Genomic DNA, 14,275 nt, shown 5'->3' on the forward strand with positions numbered 1-14,275 from the left:
CTATCCATGGTGGCAAGCATCCATTTGGGGGCCTGGAATGCATCTCCTGCAGACAAAGGGGGACTACTGTACTGCCACAGTATTCTCTGAAAAGGAGTTACCACTTTACACTTCCACTAACAATTCCCAAAATCAGGGTGAACCTTTTTCCAAATCCTTGCTAATACTATATAGCATCAGTATTTCCAAACTCTACCAATGTGAAATCACATTAGCCTCTCATTTGAATATGTAGTCTATGGTCACTAGGAAGACTGATCATCTTTCTACAATAATTCTGGATGTGCCGCACAGCACATGGGATCTTAGTTCCTGGACTAGGGATCAAACCAGCACCCCTCTGCATTGAAAGCATGGAGTCTTAACCATTACACCACCACTGAAGTCTGAAACCAATCATCTTAATTTATGAGCTATTTCTATTGCTTCCTTTGTAGATTACTTTCTAATATACTCTATCAGCTTTTCTAATGGATATACAGGAACACTACACAGCAGGGATATTAACTCTATTTATGTTACCAATATGTTTGGTGAGGTAGTGGCTCACCTTCTAACTTAGAAATAAGCTTTCCTTTTAAAGGTAATGACATGAAACAACTATTAAAATAAACATCACTTGCCGGTTGTGCACCAAGGTGTACTTGTGCTCTGTCATGACCATTTCTGTACCAAGTCTAAAGGTTAATATAAGCAGTAGGGCTAACTATGGGCACTTCCCAAGTAGCGCTCGTGGTAAACTATCCACCTGCCAACGCAGGAGACATAACAGACTTGGGTTCAATCCCTGGGTCAAGAAGAGCCCCTGGAGGAGAAAATGGCACCTCACTCCAGTATTCTTGCCTGGAGAAACCCATGGACAGAGGAGCCTGGCAGACTTCAGTCATGGAGCTGCAAAGAGTAGGACACGACTGAGCGACTGAGCACAGCACAGCAAGGATTAACTATAGAAAATTCAACTTTTCTTAATTGTTTAGAAAGTTAAATTATTACCTAACAATTCTTGCTTAAGTTAAAATCAGTTTAAAGTACCTAGAATGCTACTACTGAACATAAAAATACTACTGAAATGTGTATATGTTTAAATATTTATCTAAATATAATTATTAGATGAGATAGAGGTGCTAATTATCTCTACAATGGCAATCATCAGTTCAGTTCAGTTCAGTCGCTCAGGCATGTCTGATTCTTTGAGACCCCATGAACCACAGCACGCCAGGCCTCCCTGTCCATCACCAACACCCAGAGTTTACCCAAACCCATGTCCATTGATTCAGTGATGCCATCCAACCATCTCACCCTCTTTCGTCCCCTTCTCCTCCCGCCCTCAATCTTTCCCAGCATCACGGTCTTTTCAAATGAGTCAGCTCTTCACATCAGGTGGCCAAAGTATTGGACTTTCAGCTTCAACATCAGTCCTTCCAATGAACACCCAGGACTGATCTCCTTTAGGATGGATTGGTTGGATCTCCTTGCAGTCCAATCATACTATAATATAAATATATTTAAGATACATAAATATATCTGAAAAAAGAACTATGTTAACTTACTCTCCCAAAACAGGACTGAGTTCTTTCAAGTCTTCTAGTGATGGCGTTTGGTCCAAAAGTTTCTTAAACAGAGCCAGTGGAAAAGGGATGTCGGCAACATTACAATTGAATAGAGAAAGTCCACATAGAAGTCCAAAGAAGAAATAACTCTTATTTTCAAATTTAGGCTGAAAGGAGAAAAAAAACTTAATGTATTATAAATTTTTACCAGTACAATGGAATATTTACATTAAGTGAACCTTTTTTCCCCTTTTAAAATCAAAATCAAATCACAAATTAAAACAAAAAATCTTGAGATAAGAATATTTAGGTTTTATACTCAATCATCAAGTCAATTTAAATCTCTGCCAGTTTTGGTTACTAAAAGCTTTAACAGGATGGGTGTGAGGGGATAGGAGAGATGTTGTTTAAGGGGAGAAACTGCAATGAGTAGCAAATAAATCCTAGAGGTCAAATGCAAAGTATAGTGAGTATAGATAACAATACTGTGCTGTTTAATCACTAAGCCATGTCCAATTCTTTGTGACCCCATGGACTGTATAGCCCGCCAGGCTCCTCTGTTCATGGGATTTCCCAGGCAAGAATACTGGAGTGGGTTGTCATTTCCCTCTCCAGGGGATCTTCCCTACCAAGGGATTGAACTCGGGTGTCCCACATTGCAGGCAGATTCTTTATCATCTGAGCCACTAGGTACCTGCAACAATACTGCATTATAATCATCAAATTTGCTAAGGTAGTAGGATCTTAATTGGTGGTGGTGGTGGTGGTTTAATCTCAAAGTTATGTCCAACTTTAATCTGATCCCTGCCAGGCTCTTCTGTCCATGGGATTTCCTAGGCAAGAATATTGGAGTGGTTTGCCATTTCCTTCTTCAGGGGATCTTCCCAACCCAGGGACTGAACCCGAGTCTTCTGCTTGGCAGGTGGATTCTTTACCACTGAGCCACCAGGGAAGCCCAGATCTTAACTGCATGTGCGTGTGCTCCGTCAGTCAATCAGCTGTGTCTGACTCTTTGCAAACCCCTGGACTGTAGCCTCCCAAGCTCCTCTGTCCATGGAAGGCAAGAATATTGGAGTGGGCTGTCATTTCCTACTCACAGACGTGCTAATGGGATTCCCTGCTGGCTCAGATGGTAAAGAGTTTGCCTGCAATGCAGGAGACCTGAGTTGGATCTCTGGGTCAGGAATACCCCGATGGCAACCCACTCCAATATTCATAGCCTTTGTCTTTAAATCCATTGAAGAAAAAGAACTAAAACAAAGAATGAATGCCTAAGAAAGGAAGGGCTCATTTTTACCTGTACATTCTATAAATGGTCAAAAACATATTGCTGAAGTTCTCCTGTGTGGACTTGAGAATCTGGGGGAAGAGGACCCCAGTTTAAAGAAAAAAATATCACCTTTTAGAATTAAAGTTTATCTCCATAATTATAGCAATAATTCTTCTCCTAAAATAAAACAGTCTAGACAACCTAATTTTCTATGGTATATCCCCACACCTTTTCTCTCAAGAAATACCTACGCCAAGAAAAGAGGACTTACCCTGACAGGAAACCACATGTAGGAAGCCTCTTCAGGATACGTGAACATTCCATATTCTGGCCGGGTCATTTCTTGAAAGAGACAGTAGAAAAACTCTGCCCTGACTCCTCCAAAATCATATCCAATTTCTCCACTAAATGAAACCTAAAAATACAGAGGAAATAATGCATCACTTCCAGAGCTCTGTATTGCTATGTATTAAATCTCATTTAATAATTATTTGTAGACACAAGTATTCAGAGATTAATGTACAGCAACTTCTAAAAATGTTTCTCTACTTAAGTGTTTCTCTCCAAGAGGCCTAAGAACCCATGAATTCCAAATTCTAAGGACTTGAGTTTCTTCTGTCTCATCTTGATTTCGCCAAACTCATTTTACACTTCTGAACCACCTCCTCTTTCTTCATACTCTTTTTTTCCCCTTGCTTTCTCTTATGCAGCACTATTTAAGTTTTTATTTCTCTCTTCTTTTCCATGTTACTTTAATACCGAAGATTCCTGCACTCTATGCTGGTACCTCTATTCTTTCTCTTACCTTGCCCCTTTATATGGGCAAGCTCCTTAATCTCACAAAGCCTATTTTCCCACAAGATCATCAGAAAGATTAAATGGTATAATACAAGTAAAATCCTTCACAGAGTCTGGAAAATAACAGCTACTTATCAAATGTTACCTAAATTTTAAAAATGGATGAATGGAAATTAAAGTAACTGAGTAGACTGGCTGGCTGACACAGGTTAGAATCATATAATGAATTTAGTAGGTCTTTAAACATTATCTATGTGCAAAAATATTTTAAAATGCCAGCTCTAACTGCAAACTCCACACTTTTAAAATAGTATCTTGAGCTTTGGTCAAGTCAATCATTCTTTAATCTGAGTAGGACAAGTGATACATTAACATCTCCCATCAAACCATTCTAATAAATATTATCAGGGAAGTCTTTACTTGTTTTGATTAAGTGGAAAGTCTAGAGCCTGATGTGTGTTTGTGTGTGTTAGTCTTGTTTGACTTTTTGAGACCCCATGGACTGTAGCCTCCATCCATGGAATTCTCTAGGCAAGAATACTGGAGTGGGTAGCCATTCCCTTCTCCAGGAGATCTTCCCGACCCAGGGATCAAACCCAGGTCTCCGGCATTGCAGGCAGATTCTTTACCGTCTGAGTTACCAAGGAAGCCCCTATAATCTTATGGTTGGGCTCAAACCCTGGCTCTGATACTTATCAGTTGTTTCACTCTGGGATAAGTTATCTAATAGTTTGCACCTCAGTTTTCCCATCTGTAACAGGAAGAAAAAACCAGAACCTTCTACACAGTGTGGTTGAAAGGGTTACACAAGTAGGTGTAAAGCTTTTATAATAGTTCCTGGCATAAGGAAAACATTCATTAGATCTTCTAGTCATTATTATTCTATGTCAAGTATCTATTAGTTACACAGTAACTAGACCAAGGATCATTAATGAATGTTAGGACATGGTGATACCTACGGTTATACCCTCAGAAAACTATATAATCAATGAAGAGACTGTTCTCTCTTCAACAAAGCAATCTGGGTTCTTGCAGGAGAGCAGAAACAAACTCTCAGTTCTCCTCTGTGTCAACCCCATCTCACTGGAACCTTTAAAAGGTGATGACCAGCCAGGCTTAGTCAGGCCTCAAACGGGAACTGAATATCTTAGGGCTAGTACTGGAGAGGACAACCATTTCACCTGCTGCCCCTTAGCCAGAGAACAATGGCAGCTTCTCACCTGGAATTCACAGGTAACTGAGGAAAATTAGGGGAACTGCAATACAGACAACTCCAGTGTAAAAGGGAGGTAATTCCCTCTCTGTAAGGCCCACTGTTACATTCTTTTACGTTTTCCTTCTCTCAGCAGCAAAAATATTAAGTAAGAATTATACTTTACCATTAACTCCCTCCTCAGATCTTCATTTTCAAACTGATTTAGCTGATTAAAAACATCCTCAATCAAGTGACTCCTTCTGACTATCAGATTAAAGGTGGGCAGTAAAGATAATGCAGACCCTTCTTGGTCCACAATGCCAGCCAACCTCATACAAGCTTGAAATTTCTTCTCCTGGGAAAAGAAAAATGTTTCATTTCATTTCACCATTGACTCTAAGTAGAAATTTTCAAAGTGGAATAAACCAACTCAGTTTATTGTAAGCACATGTCACAAACACTTAGGATAAGAGCTCTATATACTCCCACTGACTATATACACCACATGACTATACAGTCCATGGAATTCTCCAGGCCAGAATACTGGAGTAGGGGGCCTTTCCCTTCTCCAGGGGATCTTCCCAACTCAGGGATCGAACCCAGGTCTCCCACATTGCAGGCAGATTCTTTACCAGCTGAGCCACAAGGGAAGCCCAAGAATACTGGAGTTGGTAGCCTATCCCTTCTCCAGGGGATCTTCCTGACCCAGGAATTGAACGAGGTCTCCTGCATTGCAGGTGGATTCTTTACCAACTGAGCTATCAGGGAAGCCTATACACCACGGAAGACAGGCTATATATTCAGCATTTACCCCTGAGAGCAAAAGATACATGAGCCATAGGGAATGAAAAGCTTGTGGGGTCAACTTGGGTGAGCAGGAACGTGACGAACTACAGGCTCCTCTGGACCACTGTACCATGTAAAGCAGTGGTCCTTAACCTTTCTGGCACCATGAACCAGTTTCATGGAAGACGATTTTTCCACAGACCGGGGTGGGGGTGATGGCTCAGGCAGTAATGTGAGTGACGGGAAATGCTAGATAAAGCTTCCTTTGCTTGCCGGCTGCTCACCTGCTGCGCTATGCAGCTGGGTTCCTAACAGACCACAGGCCAGTATCGGTCCACAGCCCGGGGGTTGGGGACCCCTGCTGTAAACACAAATATGAACACTTTGTGACCAAGCTAAAGACCACCAGTCTTTAGCCTGCCTAAGGAGCCTGAAGCAGTAAGCTGAAACCTAATACTCTCATCAGGATGAGAAGTTCAGACGTTTAGAAGATATCCTTTTCTAGGGGGAAAATTCAGACTGATTTTAGGGGACAGATAATCTAGGAAGTTAACATGAGAGAGACAGACAGACTCACAGACTGACATACAGACTGTCCATTTGGAACCAAGTGACAATTTGGTATAATGTCTATGTCTCTTTGCAAAAGAGAGAGGAAGCAAATGCTAGTTCCGTAAAATAATTACTGGAAACTTGTTTAAAATCAAGAGAGAAGAGTTAGAGTTGAAGCAAAATAAAGTTCTTATATCTTTTTTCCTTCCAATATCCTTTTTTAAATATTTCATCAATGATCTTACTTGGAACTCTTACATCAGTTTTCTGTTTTATTATAGTAACTGTATTATGTAAAAGTTATCTAGTTTTATGACATATATTTGAATATTATTCATGCAAATACATATACAGGCGCATATACATATACAGATGCATATACAAGGGTAAAAGCTATACTTTTGGGCACTTTGTGCAAGGCACTGTTCTAAATGCTTTACCTATATTAACAAATTTAGCCCTTATAAAAAATGCAATGAAGTACCTTTTCTGAGGCTTTCTTAATTGTTCAATTTTAAGTTAAAAACCACTTTGCTGGATATGCTGACAAACAGAACCAAGTCAAAGTTGATGATAGTTAAGTACATGTGAAAAGGAAACACTTTTTATAAACCTTTATTATGGCACAATCACAGAGTACTAGCCGTTAATTTGTTGTGTCCGACTGTGGCTCAGGGGTAAAGAACCTGCCGGCCAATGCAGAAGACATCAGAGATGCAGGTTCAATCCCGGGGTTGGGAAGATCCCCTGGAGTAGGAAATGGCAACCCACTCCAGTATTCTTGCCTGGAGAATCCCACGGACAGAGGAGCCTGGCAGATTACAATCCATAGGGTTGCAAAGAGTCGGACATGACTGAAGTGACTTAGCACACACGGTCATTTACTTGAGTCTGAATTTCAAGACCCCTCCATCACTTCTATTCCCACTACTGTGTTTTCCCATTAGACTGGACCTTCCTACATATATCGCTAATCCCAATCAAGTCCACATCTGTTATGCCTCTCTGAGCACCATTCAGAAGGCTACTGGTGCTATTCTCAAGATAAAAGCCCTATAATTAGGCCCAAGCTCTACCCTTTACTACTGAGGCCCTAATATGCCTCAAGGCCAACCCAACCTAAATTATGACAGTCTCTCTTGCCTTCTTTATTACAGTATAAGCTCCACGAATGCTATGACCACCATTGGTTTCACCACTGGCTCCCTAATCACCCAGCTATTGTGCAATGAAAAAGATACTCATCCTTTGATTTGCTAACAAAGACAAAGAAATAAGCACGCATACCTGTACTTTTAAAAGTGAGTCTGCATACAGTAGTTTTATTTTCGACAGAATATTAAAGATAAATGGAAAACGACTGAATATGACAGGATACTCGATGTCTACTGAAATGTCCTAAAAATGGAAATGATAACAATTTTGATAAATGAAAGGACAGAGAAATCTTACACCTTACTTCTTAGCCTTAAACCCCTGATGGTTTCAGGTCTCAGTACTTACAGTCAAAGGAATCCAAAATGTTGACCAGTGGTGCTAGGATATATAAAATTCTAAGAAAATGTTTTATGTATCAACGGAAGGTACATAAACCTAGTATTTTCGGTGCTCATTTAATTTCACCATTAATTATGAACTCCAGACACTTTCCCAAAAGTCTGTTCTGCTCCTACCTTTACTTATGAAATGTGAATTAGTTCACATGTATTCAGTAAATAGGGGAGTGATAAAATATAGAAAACTGGTTAGCTCAGACCTGATATTTGCCAGGCAAAGAACGATGTGCTAGTAGAATAAGAATCTTCAGAGAAAAGGAGAAAAAACAGATTAGCTGCTGAACTGGCAGCCAGAGCTCTTTAGCTTTATTTTAGTAAAAAGGACTACTAACACCCAGGGAACCCTCACCAAAGTTACAACCTTGTACTGGTGGCCCCTGGTGAGTCACCTGCCTCCTATGCCCACCTTAAGAGAAAAGCTCCACTCCCATCGGTTATCTCAGTACCGCTGGTCCTCTAATTAGCCTGTGGATAGATTTCTATCCTTAGGTTTTTGTGCATTTTTTATCTTCTCATGGCACTCTCAATGTGATCCGAGCTATCTCCCCAGCTAGCAGGCATTTTTCTGTCATAGTTCTGGCTACAAAACTGCATAGGTTTTGAGGGGCCTACTTTGTTTTTCCCATAAGCCCTGCTATTTCTATTGGGCAATTTTGCAGAGTGTAAGAATTTTTGGAAATTCATACAAAGGTATAGCACAAGTGCCTATATTAACTTACCAGTGATAACACCCTCTTTAAATATGCCATACTTACTGAGTCCACTTTCCAGGAGGACCTTCTATATGCATCTACATAAAAATCAAGCCACTGTGTGAGTTCATTTATTTCAAAGATATTTTCAGGCAGTTGACATTTAGTCTGGTTTACCTTAAATGAAATATGACATGTGAGAAAGTTTTATATATAAAGACAATTTTGCTTAATAGCTATAAATTAGATTATCAGAATAAATACAAGTTAAAGATACTTTAATGACCAGAATTTAGTTCTATCCAACTACCCCATCACCAAAGCCCCAAACTTTCAGGAGCATAAAGAATACCTATGACTTAATCATAGGAATTGATGGTATGATGATAAACTTCTACTTACTTTTAATCCCTGGTCTGGGAATTAGATACCACATGCTGCAACTAAGATCCAATGCCACCAAATAAATAAATATTTAAAAATAAATAAATGAATGAAATTTATATGGACAAGCCAAATGCCAAAAATAGCCAAGATTCACTTTAAGAACAAGGTAGGAGTATTTCTCTTAGAAAAATGTAAACAATACAGAGCCACATAAAATGACCAACAGTGCAGAAGAGAGCCTGGAAATGAATCTCACACACAGAAATTTGTTTTATGACAGTTCACACCACCTATCAGTGTAGAAAGGACAGGATTTCAGTTAAGTGGTGCTAGGTAATTGTTTGCATATGGAAAATAATGAAAATAAATTTTCAATTGGTTTAAACAGCAAACTGCAAAAGGCAAAACAAACCTCAATACTCCCTTTAGACCTGGACAAGACTGACCCCTGCCTTGGGTCTCTGATTTAAAGGTCTTTGCTCTGGCCCTTCTCCAGCCAATCCCCTTCCCACAAGGGGTATGCTGGGTCAAGGGCTGTGTCTATGCAGCCCACATATTTCCATCTACACTGAGCTCGAGAACCCAAGATCTTCAAGTCCCTGCTCAAATGGCTCCAAGAGCCCCAGAACCTGCACAGGCCTCTCCCTCCACTTGCTCTCTGAGGAGTGGAAGTCACAGGGGAGCACACCCCAAAGCTCCAGCGCACCAGGGCTGCTGCAGAAGGTGGGGACAGAACAGAGCCAGGAGGTGAGAGGTGCACACATGGCCATGGGACACCCCTGGTATAGGATAAAGCCAAGGTAGGAAAAGGCCCTGGGATGGGCCAGGGGGAGGGTCCATCAGCACCTCTGCTTTCACTGCAGAACTCTGCAAGGAGCTGATATTTCTAAGTTCAAATCTGGCCTCCTCTGACACTGTACTTAGTCCCTCAGTCGCGTCTGACTCTTTGTAACCCCATGGACTGCGACCCACCAGGCTGCTCTGTACATGCGGATTCTCAGGCAAGAATACTGGAGTGGGTTGCACGCCCTCCTCCAGGGGATCTTTCCAACCCAGGGATCGAAACCAGGTCTCCCACATTGCAGGCAGATTCTTTACCATCTGAGTCGCCAGGGAAGCCCTCCCCTGTCATCAGGAAGATTTATTTGTCAAGATGGGAGGACAGACTATATTTTACTTCATTCAACAGGTTGCTAGCTAGCTTTCTAACCTTTTATACATTAGACATACGGTACAGGAGCCTCTGTGTGTATTCTCCCACTGGTCCCAGGTATCATCTGTGTTAGAAGACTATCTGGAGCAGCTCTCAGGGCTAAATCAGGCCCTCTGTTTACTTTATAAAATCTCACAAATGCCTAAAATAATTACCATCTGGTCCCTTCCAAAAAGAAGCTCCGCTGATCCCTGATTAAGGTGAATAGTTTAAAACTCTAAGTGAAAGAAAAGTTTAAAACAAAACAGATGGAGTAAAGATTATAAAGGAATGGATTGACAGCATCATCTATATTAAAATTAAGAAGGAGGGTTCATCAAAAACCACCAAGACAAGCTGCAAACTGGGACTTGATATTTGCAACACTTATAACAAAGGACTAGTGTTCAAAATAAAAAGTGCTCCTATAATCAGTAGGAAAAAGTTGAACGTATTTAAATTGAGGAAAAGGACAAGCATTTTACAGTAAAGCAAACAAGTACTACGATTATAAAGATGAAAATATGCTCAAATGCATTAGAACTAGTGAAAAACAATTAAAATCATAATTTGCCATCATTTCAATGTGGTACTAAATATATTTTCCAAATTTTAAAGTCAGACATGGGGCAACAGAATTCTCATCATCTCCTGGAGACGATTTAAACTGGTCCAACCACTTTGGAAGACTGTCACTGCTAATAAAGAGCAACACAATTCAATTCTATCAATTCCAGAATTAGGGATGGCAACTAAAAACTAACAGTTGATACACAATACATATCTTTTACTATACATATCTCTTAGTGATGAACACTAAGAGGTATATACAAAAATGTTGACAGTAGTGTGTTTACCCACAGAAAAACTCTCCCCTCCCCCAGCAAATAGAATTGCAACAGTACATACTACATATTAATCAATACTGGAATGGGAGGGGAATATGTATACCTATGGCAGATTCAAGTTGATGTTTGGCACAAACCAACACAATTCTGTGAAGCAACTATCCTTCAATTAAAAAATAAATAAATTTAAAATTAAAAAAACCAAAGCAACAAAAAATATGTTCTATCATTAGACTATGAAATCCAACATGTCTTAGTTACATTAGAGTCTGACAGTATTTTGACATGGAATTTTGTTTTATAATTATTTTCTATACTCTCTACGATGTTTTCAGAGAAGGCAATGGCACCCCACTCCAGTACTCTTGCTTGGAAAATCCCATGAACGGAGGAGCCTGGTGGGCTGCAGTCCATGGGGTCGCTAAGAGTCGGAGACAACTGAAGTGACTTAGCAGCAGCAGAAGCTACAATGTTTTATCTTTTTCTGTTTGTATGTTTTGCTTGACAAATGCGAAAAAACACTCTTTTTTCTATTTGTTACACTAAAAGTTGAAAAGTATTTTAAAGTTTTCCTAGTAATTAAAATTTAAATTGGCTGTATTCTTTGTGTACTTTTAGCTTTATGTTTTGAAGCTGCTGCTGTTGTTTTGAAGCTGTTTGGTTTCACAAAAGATAAATATTCATGGTAGTTCATAATTTAGCAATAAAAATAAAGTACATATAATTTTTGTCTGGATTAAAAAAAATACCGGAATGGGTATTTATGGTAGAGACATACTATAAACTCAGAAGTGAAAATGAGTGAAATACAGACAGATGTATTAATCTGGATGACTCTATAAAATGAAACACTATGTAAACAGTGTAGTTTATTCATATTAAACTTTGTAAACAGCAAAATTAAACAGCATAGTGTCTAAAATTACATATAGCTATAAAACAATAAACAGGTGTTAAGGGAACAAGTAACTGAAAATCCAGGATCCTGGTGGCCTTCAGGAGATGACAAAGTACAGTCTGTGAGAGACACACAGGCATTCCTAAAGCTTTCTTTTTTAACATGGGTGGTAGTTACACTGATGTCTGTTTTACCACTTGTCTTTAAACTGTACATAGATACTATACACACTATATATGCATGACTTCACACAAAAAAATTTTTTTAAAGCAATATCAACTTCATGCTTTGTAAGAGTCTGTTAAGATTCAAGCCAGGTGAAATCAAGGAAATTCTTATTGCAAAATAAAGATGTATGGGTTTCTAAATCCGCACTTACCCTATACAGCTTTTTCAACACTTCTAGAAGAGCTTTAATGTGATTGTTATTCTCAGAACTTTCAGTCCAATAATGCAGTTGAGCAACGACGGCTCTTTTAAACATCTGGACCAGACTGATGAAAGGAGATTCTTTCAGAGATGCCCAATATTCCTCTGAGGGATACAAAGGTAGATAACTGTTAGCATGTAATGTTTCTCGGATTCTTAAAGGTAAAAAGTAGTCAATATTTTCTAAAGTAGTCAAAAAATTATTTTCTAAAAGTAGTCAATATTTTCTAAAACAGAGTATTTTCATATATATCATAGGTATCAATATAAAAACACATTTGTAATATACTTTTCAGTAAATATAACTGCAATTGAAAGTTTAGATGTCCTCAAAGAAATGAGTTGAAAGTTTAATGTCCTCAAAAAAAGAGAATGCCTTAACCGTAACAGCACCACAAACCTGATCTAATTAATTTGTAAAGGGGGGGAAAAAGCTAGACAAAATTAATTACTCACATTTTTTGCCCCAGTGAAATAGCATACAGTATGAAAATCCAGATAAAAAACTATTTGTGATAATGACTCTTTTTTCACTCTGAGCATGAGTTTTTAACTCTTAAAAACCATCTTTCAGCATTGTGAAAAAGAAAACTGCTTTAAACAACGGCTTCATCACTTACACAGTGACTTAAGAAAACATAAGAAAGGGCTTCCCTGAGCTGATATGCTAACTGTGTCGAAGACCGCAACAAAGTTTAATCAAGCCCTAGACCTAACTTCCAGTGTACTAGAAACACAGGGAAAAGAGTAAACAATCAGACAAAACTAGATGTGAAACACTTACAGAAAAACTGATCCAGGCTCTTCTTAGGAAAAAAAAATTCTGCAAAATACTTTTTGAGACAAGTGCAGAAATCTAAACATGGCCTAAATATTATGTAATACAGTGGAATCATGTCTAATCTTATTAGGTGTGATAACAAAGTCGTGGTAATACAGAATTCCATATCCTTATGAGATGTGCATGCAAATATTATGGGGAAATGTCTCCAATTTACTTTCATATAGTTCAACAAAAATGAAAATCTGTACATCAAGAGGGAGATGCTTACACAACATAACTGCTACTGACTCTCACAGAGTATCTGGGATTTACTGTACTAGTCTTTCAATGTCTAGGAATGAAGTTTTTCTTAATGAAAAGTAGGGAGCAAAAGACCTTATCACCAAGTCACAAATGTATCATTATAAGATCACTAAAAAGTGACTAGAATAATCCATTTTGGATGACCACAGTAATGATTATAGCATGTTTATATGCTAAGAATATAAACTAAAAAACAAGAATATGTTTAGTTATCTACCTAAGATCTGCTGTAACTTTGCTAGGCATGTGTTTCCATTGAGAAGACTGTCATGTATTCTCAAGTGTAAACCATTTTCGATCTTACCCAGAACTCTTGAAATCTGGTTATTCATTTTATTAACAGCTTCTGCAAATGGAACCACCAGGCTCTCCCAGTTGTTACTATCATGCATCACAGGACATTCTGGGAGAAGGAAGAAAACTTCTAAAGCTTCTTGGTGTGGAGAATTAAATGGAAGATTTTTGAGCAGATTATCCCTGAGACATGAGGTTATCTGTGGTCAAAAAGGATGCGGGAAAAGACAAGTCAAACACAGCAGGAACTGGGTGCAGTTACTGTAATAAAATAAAGTGTGGAACCTGGAGTTTCATTCCACCATGAAACTGGAATGATCACTTTGTCTTTCTAAAACCCATGTTTACAATTCATCTCATCTACCCTCCCAAGTACCTCGGAGTACGTATTTGACTAGTATTTTTACCATCCAGTTGTTGGCGTTTATGAAGGAGATCAAGAAGAAATCACATGTGCAAGACTGTATTAAATGCACAATGGACTCAGAATTAAAAGGCAGCCCCCTAATAAGTTCTATAGTCTTCCCTCCAGCTCCACTATCACACCTCATTTATTAAAGAGGAAGAATATGCCAGAATCTCCAAAAGTAAAACAAAAATTAAAAAATAAAAACAAACAAAAGGAACTACAGTGAAAATCAACATGGTTTCCTGTTATCTTCTCACAGAATCACCTGTCTCATCTAACTCTCTCCACCGAACTCTAGTTTCTCTCTCCCCCAATATTCTTAACAATTTCCC

The 14,275-nt window shown here is 38.8% G+C and overlaps 1 protein-coding gene across 1 annotated transcript in view; it reads right to left on the bottom strand.

Moving 5' to 3' along the window:
* Positions 1–14,275, bottom strand: part of HERC5 (HECT and RLD domain containing E3 ubiquitin protein ligase 5) — a 45,530-nt gene that overhangs the window by 13,425 nt on the left and 17,830 nt on the right. Inside the window, exons 12-18 of the mRNA XM_052642003.1 lie at positions 13,545–13,734; positions 12,104–12,258; positions 8,463–8,576; positions 7,439–7,549; positions 4,998–5,168; positions 3,092–3,235; positions 1,551–1,717 (exon numbers count right to left, since the gene is read on the bottom strand). Coding sequence (XP_052497963.1) covers positions 1,551–1,717; positions 3,092–3,235; positions 4,998–5,168; positions 7,439–7,549; positions 8,463–8,576; positions 12,104–12,258; positions 13,545–13,734 — 1,052 coding nt within the window. The remainder of the gene's footprint in view (positions 1–1,550; positions 1,718–3,091; positions 3,236–4,997; positions 5,169–7,438; positions 7,550–8,462; positions 8,577–12,103; positions 12,259–13,544; positions 13,735–14,275) is intronic.

The sequence above is a fragment of the Budorcas taxicolor genome, chromosome 6, assembly GCF_023091745.1.
Source record: "Budorcas taxicolor isolate Tak-1 chromosome 6, Takin1.1, whole genome shotgun sequence".
Classification (NCBI taxonomy): Eukaryota; Metazoa; Chordata; class Mammalia; order Artiodactyla; family Bovidae; genus Budorcas; species Budorcas taxicolor.